The 8,523-nt window shown below is 42.2% G+C and overlaps 2 protein-coding genes across 2 annotated transcripts; both read right to left on the bottom strand.

The window, feature by feature from the left end:
• Window positions 1-1,009: 1,009 nt before the first annotated feature.
• hmx4 (H6 family homeobox 4) lies at window positions 1,010-1,970 on the bottom strand. The gene is made up of 2 exons (XM_053327407.1): window positions 1,748-1,970; window positions 1,010-1,584 (listed from the first exon to the last, which is right to left on the bottom strand). Exons 1-2 carry the CDS (start codon window positions 1,968-1,970, stop codon window positions 1,010-1,012), a joined length of 798 nt encoding a protein of 265 aa, XP_053183382.1.
• A 1,712-nt stretch (window positions 1,971-3,682) lies between these two features.
• Window positions 3,683-6,240, bottom strand: hmx1 (H6 family homeobox 1). Its single transcript, XM_053334600.1, is given in 3 exon segments — window positions 3,683-4,312; window positions 5,730-6,034; window positions 6,036-6,240. Coding segments are annotated over 3 exon segments (1,005 nt in total). The 5' UTR covers window positions 6,128-6,240; the 3' UTR covers window positions 3,683-3,704.
• Between the last annotated feature and the right edge of the window lie 2,283 nt (window positions 6,241-8,523).

The following is an 8,523-nucleotide window of genomic DNA, read 5'->3' on the forward strand; positions in this document are numbered from 1 at the left end:
GGCCTGTGAGTATTAAAGGCCTCTTGCATAGTCGTCATTTAAGACAGTTTTATATCAAGTGTTCTTTACAGAGACCAAGATTTGAAGTTGTGCTTTGATTTAAGATTTTACAACTTATTTCCATATCTTAATTCTTCTTCTTGTTTAATCAATAGTCCTTTTGCATTTTTTACTTCCTGTAAAATACATTTAACACTTAATGGTGGAATTACAAAATGCATAGTAAAAACTACAGTTAGGATTATTTTCAATGTATCCCCACTATCTACAATTTCTCGTGATCAATAAACCTTCAATGTCCAAAACACAAAAAGTTCACCTCAAAATACTGAATCAATTCTGTCAAATATTTCTTGAATGAAGATGTTTTAATTACAGTTTCAGTAAATGGTGTAATGAGCCTATAGGCAAATGTGGAATAAAGTAAGCATAGTAGGATACTCAGAAAAAAAAATAGACATGCGTGAAACATAAAATAAAATGTTAATTACATTCATTTAAATACATAGATAATTTCAGTAATTCAAAAAAAATTCATTATGATACAGGAAATGCATGCAAACAGCTAATGTATAGCCTAGTAATTTCTTTGGTGGCTTAGGCTGCTGAAAATGCGGTTGTCGATGATGATAATAATAATAATAATAATAATAATATAATGAATTATGTAAACAATAAAATGTTGGGGTTGATGCTGTTTGAGGCCTCCCTCAGGCTATCACAAGCTTAGCCTGCTGTTTCTATAAACGGCTATGTGTAACTATAGCAGGTTTAGTGTTAGGCCTATAGAACCCATAAGTTTGACTGAAAAATAAATAATACCCAATCAGCTTATTTTTTATGTGATATGTGTAACTACTCCTCTGTCGTTGTAGGCTACTTGCAGTCTTCATAACCAGTTTTGGAGGCAGGTCCGGCCCCATCATCTAAACACCTTTTTTTAAATGCTTAAAACTTGGCAACAGACCACCAAAAAGTGTCTCTTTCACATGGAGGATCAGTGAAACCATCATACGTCCCCGTCGTACAGGCTGAAGTACTTGCTGGCGTTTGAGAAGCAGAGGTAAGGCGTGCTACTCCCCGGGTAAACCACGGGCAGAGGCATGGGCAGCAGGCATCTCCCCAGCAGGTTGCTCTCTTTGTACAAGGCCGGGAGCTGCCCCACCACCACGGGCTTTCCACTCTCGGGGAAATCGGTAACGGGTCCGTCGATTTCAGTCGAGATTTGCCGTTTCAATTTATTCCTGCGATTCTGAAACCATATTTTCACCTGGGTCTCCGTGAGCTGGAGAGAACTGGCGAGGCAGGCACGCTCCGCGCTGCTCAGGTAGCGTTTCATGTCGAAGGTAGACTCCAACTGGAAAATCTGTCTCTTGGAAAAAATAGTGCGCGTTTTCTTTTTCGTGATCATTTTGTTCTTCTTGGCGGGGCTGCCTCCTTTGTGGGGGTCTGTGGCCGTGGTGGTGGAGCTGCTGTCGTCGCAGCTGCTGTCCCCGCTCTCGAAGCGCACCTCCGTCGCTTTTATCGCGTCTCCGCGGCTGATGATCACCGAGTCCGACGCTCCGTGGCAGTCTGTGATACATTCTGTAACACAATCAACACTCTAATTTAACACGAGCCTCAAACTGTGATGCTAAATTGACCCAAGGAGTAAGACTATGCAAGAGTCGTGCGTAATGGTGATGGCACAAGATACACATATATATATATTTTACAACTGGGTTCAAATTCTGTAAAAACCTCTTACCACTTTCTTTGAGCCTGCTGTCCGGGTCCTGCCTCTGCTGGGCTCCGTGCTCCTCGTGGTGGCTCTGGAAACCGTCTTTACGCATCGCCGTGGCCGAGTCATCTTGCAGTCCCGCGGGATGACAACTGTCACAGGTCCTCCCGCTGGTTTTCAGGTTTAGGATGTTGTCAATAGTGAATTTCAGAGAGGCCGCGGGTCGACATGGTGCGTCCACTTTGTTCATATTCTCCAATGCGTAATTCCCTCTTTTGTTTACTTCCGCGACTCTACTCGGCGTTAAGTCTAAACCAGGACGTTAATCTCACCACTAACGTCTGGATGCTCCACGCACCATAGCAGCAGCCACTGAGCAGACACTGCTGGGCTGGCGATGCTCTGCCTGCACCGCTACTGCACACACCGGATGGAGCGCGCTCTGTCCTCGGTGATTGGTCCAGGGGAGCGCGCACTATGGGCCAATAAGAGCGAAGGGATGGAAGGCGAAGGGAGGGAAGGGGAGTGGTGTTGTGCCCTCCCCCCTCTTAACTCCGCCACTCATCCTACACATCTGCAAGGAGACCCTTAGTCCGGTGCCCTCCACGGGTCCCCCCAGGAAAATAAGCACTAGTTTAATTTCCCAGTTATTTCACAGCATTAACAGTATTTAACCTGCAGTCTGTGTGTGAAGCATCTGAGGACGTCGAAGTTGAAATGAAGTTTGTCAATTGATTTGCATAGTAAAGCATATTATTTTTATATATTTTCTACTGACACTGGAATGTGTGTGTAATAATAAATATTTGCACAGTAGTTTTCAAAGCACACACTCGCATTTCTATATTTTTTCCTCAGGGAGCTGCTTGCTACTTTTAAAATGAAACAAGCTGCCAATAAAATAATATACTTATTTACGTTTCTGCCGTGTTGCACTCACGGTGCTTTAAGGGATTATTTCATTTATTTAATAACCTATAATAAATCACCTGCAATTTTATTTATTTGTTTTTTCACTATTTTTTGGTAATTTGAAGACTGCTAAAAGTCGATCCAGTTTTTATCTTGTGGTTTTATGAATGAAATCTTTATCCTCGGTGTTTTTATTTCATTACCTAGCGACTTACACTTATTTACTTTACCGTTCATTTTGTGATCTACACCGGATTGTATCAAAACTGAATTTTCCGTTAACTCGAAGTAAAGTTTTTATTTCACCAACTTTTTTGGTGAATTATCAAAGGTGAACTTGTCATGCGTTTATTAAAAAGAGATGGTTTATTTTAAAAGTTTGTCCTACAGTAGCTACTGTGTGACCTGGCCAGTGCAATTCTCTTCAGATTTATTTTATATAAATGTGAAGGTTAAGTTGACTTTTTATACGTCAAAAGGAGAAAAGAGTGAATATTTCTGACAGAGGCCTGTTTGTAGCAATAACTTAAAACACTGTGTACACTTTAATTCTGTAATTTCCAAAAAGACAGACAAGTCGCCTCTGTAATCTTTATTTGTTTCATAAAACATAGAGACTGATTTCACCCTCTTCTGCAGGTTTATGACTGACAGACATGAAGATACATTAAAGATCAGTGAATGTTCACAAATAGCAGACAAAAACAGACAGAACGGTGCTTGATTTTTTTATTTATCTATTAAGTGAAAAAAGTGACAAAGTTGGAAAAACGTGTGGCTTTAAATATAAAAGTTTGCAAAAATATGTGTATTCAAATAGTACATGAACAGCTTCTGCCTCCATGCTTCATTGTTATTATAGTCTATACTGTGACAAGAGAACAGGCTCTTGTAGAGGCTTATAAACACAAATATAGAGAAGAGTCATTATTTAGTGTTATTTATTACGGTTTCTGTGGCTTTTATCTTTGGATGCAGTCAGCTGTTTTCTTGCGGCATTGTGGGTTATTGCACAGTATCAACAGGGTGAATTTATATCATTAACCAACAGAAGCGTTTGATATGTCAGTCTTTACACCAAGCCGGTCATCTGTGATCTCAACATGCTCATGGAGTGAGCAAACGAGGACAGAGGGTAGTTGATAGAATTGGTGAAGCCCGCGACGGGTGCGGACACTTGATGTCCGTTCAAGTTGAACCCCAGCGCTGCAGTGGGTCCGGGTCCTTCGTGATAGAGGATGGGGACCCTGACAATCCGCTGGGTCGAGTTTGGAATATGTGCAGCCTCTAGGTCCGCTGCCAGTTGTCTCTTCCATTTATTTCTCCGGTTCTGAAACCAGATTTTGACCTGCGTCTCCGTCAGGTGAAGAGACGTTGCCAGCCCCGCTCTCTCAGAGCTGCTCAGGTACCTCTTCACGTCGAAGGTTGACTCCAGCTGAAACACCTGACTGCGGCTGAACACAGTCCGGGTCTTCTTCTTCCGGGTGGAGCTCGGGTCAGAAGAGGCGTCTTGCTCTGACCGTGCGTCTAAACCGTTGTGCGCGTCCTCGTTGTCGTCAGTCAGGCTGCTGTCGCCCGTTTTCCTGTCAGTTTCGTCGCTGCCCTCCGTTATCGGTTCAGACACCGCAGGTGAACCTCTGTCACTGGTGGATATGGGTGAGTGTGTATTATCCCTCGGGCCTGAAAGAGACAAAACAGAAATATGACTGACTTTAAAAGCCCACTGACAGAGATAGTAGCTTTTTACACCAGCGCTCTGATACATCGTTGTCCTTTAAACAAATGGAAACTTCTCTGTTAAAGCATTGCGGAATAAATCAGTCTAAAGAAAATAATGAAAATGGAACATAAAACAATAAAATGTGTTGTATAATTTTAGGGAAATATGACATTAAATTAATTTGGATTTAAACACTTTAAAATGTAAATGTGTTTTACAGTTTACCAAAAAAGTTGAGTGCACATGGGCAACGCTAGGAAGTTTAGATTGCATAACATAGCACTTAATGAGTCCAGTGAGGAAGTAGTCTGACACGGATATGACACAGATAGGATTAGGATATTTATAATAATACACATAGCCTTCCAAAGTAAACCTGACAAGACCTTGGCAGTTTATAACATACTAATATCATCCAACAGGTCAATACCGAATTACTGTGTGTATATTGGCTGTGACCATGGGCTTCAATAACTTGTGGACACATTGATGGTGCTCTTGGGATTTTTAAATCAAAGTATTGGACTGTACAACCGGAGGGAGGGGCATTTTTGTTTTGATTTTATGGCGCGTATGAGTGCCCAAATGGCACTGAATGTGCGTAAAGGCGTCATGATGTTGACGTGCAGCGTTATTGTCGCTTCTGTATAGCTGGGTATGTGTGCGTAATCCGTGTGCGTAATCTTCAGATTGGGTTATGGGTTGCCTACCGAGAAGCACGATGGAATATCCTCTCTGTACAATAGAGGATGAGCTGCGCTTCTGGTGCTCAGGCGTGAAAAAACGTTCATTCTTAGGTGTTTTACAGAATTTACAGACGCAGTGTGAACCTGCAAAGATCTGCCAAACCTCAATACCCATAACCAAGGGAAGGGTAACCTTTCTAGAGTTTTTGGGAACTCTGGGTGGGGAAACGGAAAGAAAAATATTGTTATTTAACAAAGCGAGAAAAGGCTTGAGACTTTCCAGCTTTTAATATTATCTCCCTGTGTTACCAATAAATTCATGCAAAATAAACAAATACGCAACTAAGTCAAGCCACTACGGCGTGCATAATGTCAACAAGCAGTCAGTTTTATTCAGTAAATAAAAGCTGATATATGTGATCTAAAAGTAGAGACTATATGAAACAAACACCTTGTTCTTCTTTTCATATTTAACTCCGATTCTCATGACTGTCACGGTTCATTTTAAAAGCTATTAAATATCAGAGAAAATGTGGTTAAATAGTGCAGTCCATCACACCCCTGCTAATACTTTACTTGCAACAAACTGTGCACACGCTTTGTATATTATGTTGAATAGGCTAAGATGCCCATAGTTCAGTTTAGCTTTATTTATCATTATTATTGTGCCTACAATCTACTCGGTACTCACTGTGTGGTGTTTCCAAAGCTCTGGAGTTCAAGGCAATGTTGCCCCCGCGGTACCACTGCAGCGGCGACTCTCTGTATGGGGACCGGGCTGTGGAGCTGGAGCCATCGGGAATCGGAGCGCTCGTATCGGCGTGATGTGAGTTCAGGACTCGGCCGTTGGAAACGCTCTCCACACCGGCATCCTCTCGACTGCTGTCCGACGCAGAATCCTGCCTATTCCGCCCAGTGCCCAGCAGATTCTCGATGAAAAACGACGACGCCCTCGATGAAGTGGGAGTCTGTTTCTCCGTCAGCTTCTCCTGCATGTTTTCCTGCCTGATCTCACGGTGTTTTCACGTAAAAACCAAGCGGATCCTCTCTCGATCGAGCGTTAAGGCGACCCAAAGTCCCAGCAGTCATTTCAAGCGCCGCTGCCTTTGCGCAGTTATCGGATGAGGAGTCATAGCAGGGACGGGACGGGGATCTCCTCGGTGCCAGCGGGAGGAGAGGGAGACAGGGAGACGGAAGCAGTAGTACAGTGAAACGTCAAGTCAAACGCGTAACGAGCCGAGGGCATCCAGCGATTGGACGAGCACAATAGCAAATGGGGTTTTCCAAGGAAAGGAGAATTATTGTCTCTCTGCGTCAGCCGCTGCTCTGTGTGTGTGTGTGTGTGTGTGTGTGTGTGTGTGTGTGTGTGTGTGTGTGTTCACGTGCAGGCCCGTCCCCTCGAGGCCATACAGGCAGGAGAAAACCTCTGTTCGTGGTACAGCGCTCTTTATTTGGGTCAATTAGAGTGCAAATCAAAATAAAGATCCGCCAGGGCAGCAGGCATGCCCGGGGTCGAGCCCCCCCGGTCCACTCTGATATAGGAAGCGCTCACAGTCAGCTATTAGCTGGCAGGGAACGACAGTATGGAGCCTGTCATCTTTTAAGGGTGTGGGTGTGTGTGTGTGTATTTGCGTGCGCTTTAAACCATTAGACACAGAGGAAAAACTAAGGCTGCTTGTGTTTCAATCATTTTAGAGTCATTATTTCAAGCTTTTAAAACATTTGACAGCACCTGAGAGACGATCACTTTTCCATTTCCAGTACAAGCCTAAATTGAAAAATAAAATGAGCGGTGGCTCACAGTGGTATGATGTTATCGACCTCAGGAGTCAGGAGCGCTTCTGCCTATTGAACCGTGTAAAATGGCACGTGAAACGCTGCGTCTTGGAGATGCGGCTGCTGTCAAAGGTTATCAAAACTTTGCGTAATGGCTCAACAGAATAATGGGGCTGTTTATCTGTAGCTGCCTGGTTTAATTAGGACCAACTACACATTTTCTCCTCTATCTCAAGATTTACAATTGATCGGCAGAATTATGTGGTCCCATTTGTCGATATAGTGTTATTGTAGTGGGCTGCTTCTATCGCTGTTGGAGCGCAAGGTTTCCTCAGCCTAATTATTTTTTACAAATTTTCTATTCTGAGGAAATGAGTAGAAAAAAAGCCAAGGAGATCGGACTAAAAAAAGAATATTAGTATAAGAACAGCAGTGGGAACACACGTTTGATTTGTTGTATTTTTCTTCTTCAACTATTAACATTTCAGCCCTCAGTTTCTCCAGAAGAATAATCCACATAACAGCAGATAACATCTTTTAAAATGACCATTTGATGTAGGCATAAACACCTAAACTGTGTCCCTTAAAATAAACTTTAAAAAAAAATACATGCCCAACCGCTCATGTTTCATTGACGGACCAAGCAAGTAGCCGATATTTACAGCTTCGGTAGAGCTACTTATAACTTGCTGTGAACATGAAATAGTGCATTTATTAAGAGCAGTATGTTTCCAGTGAATACAGCCTTCATGGCACAGATCAAGATAAACTTACCACTACTAGATCATCTGAAAGATTTAAATGAGTGCTGACGGGCGTCTTTACCCTTTTCGTTGAAATGGCAAGACATTTGAGCTTTTTATTTCCCTCAATGGAGTCAGCGGCGATGACCTTTAACTTCAGCCTCTCTCTCTCTCTCTCTCTCTCTCTCTCTCTCTCTCTCTCTCTCTCTCTCTCTCTCTCTCTCTCTCTCTCTCCCCAAGGCTAGACTTACCCTTTGACAGAGGATCAGCGGTAATGTTGCTCTTCAGTCTAACACTCAGCGCAGACAACAGTAATATGAGCCGTGTGTTGAAGAGCCGAGTCTTGCACCTGTCTTCTAATATCTCGGTCAATAAGAGATTTAATATGGCGTTTTATGATGCGCCTTTAATTCGGTTATTGAAACCCTTTGTTGTTCCCTTGAGGCCAAAACAAAAACCCCCACTGCCGCTCTTCTCCCTTTTAGTAAAGTTAACAACACCAGTGAACTTTATATTTCATGATTAGAAATGAACAAATACCCAAAGCTACTTTCAATGAATTATGGTTAAATCGATATTTTTATGATTCCACACGCATGAGATGAAGTTGTAAAGGTCAATACGCATCGATTATCTTATCAAAACTAAGTAAATGTGACAGAAAGTGGTAGCTGATCAAATCCTACAAGGTTACTAAAGTTATTGTGAAATGATTAATTCTATTAATAATATATAGGCAAAGGGCAAAGTCTAGTCAATCTAGTAAATAATTCACACATTTATCACAGATACCACAATTGCACTGGAATGTACTATTACAAAGAAAACTCAATGAGATATATTAACTTTATTAACATCAAAAAGTCTACTCTTATGATTCTTTGTCCTTCATGGATTGTTCACTGTAGAAGTTTGCTGAAGTTAAAAAATGCAACTACACAATCTGAATGCTGTATGCTTGTGTTC

The sequence above is a fragment of the Scomber japonicus genome, chromosome 2, assembly GCF_027409825.1.
Source record: "Scomber japonicus isolate fScoJap1 chromosome 2, fScoJap1.pri, whole genome shotgun sequence".
Classification (NCBI taxonomy): Eukaryota; Metazoa; Chordata; class Actinopteri; order Scombriformes; family Scombridae; genus Scomber; species Scomber japonicus.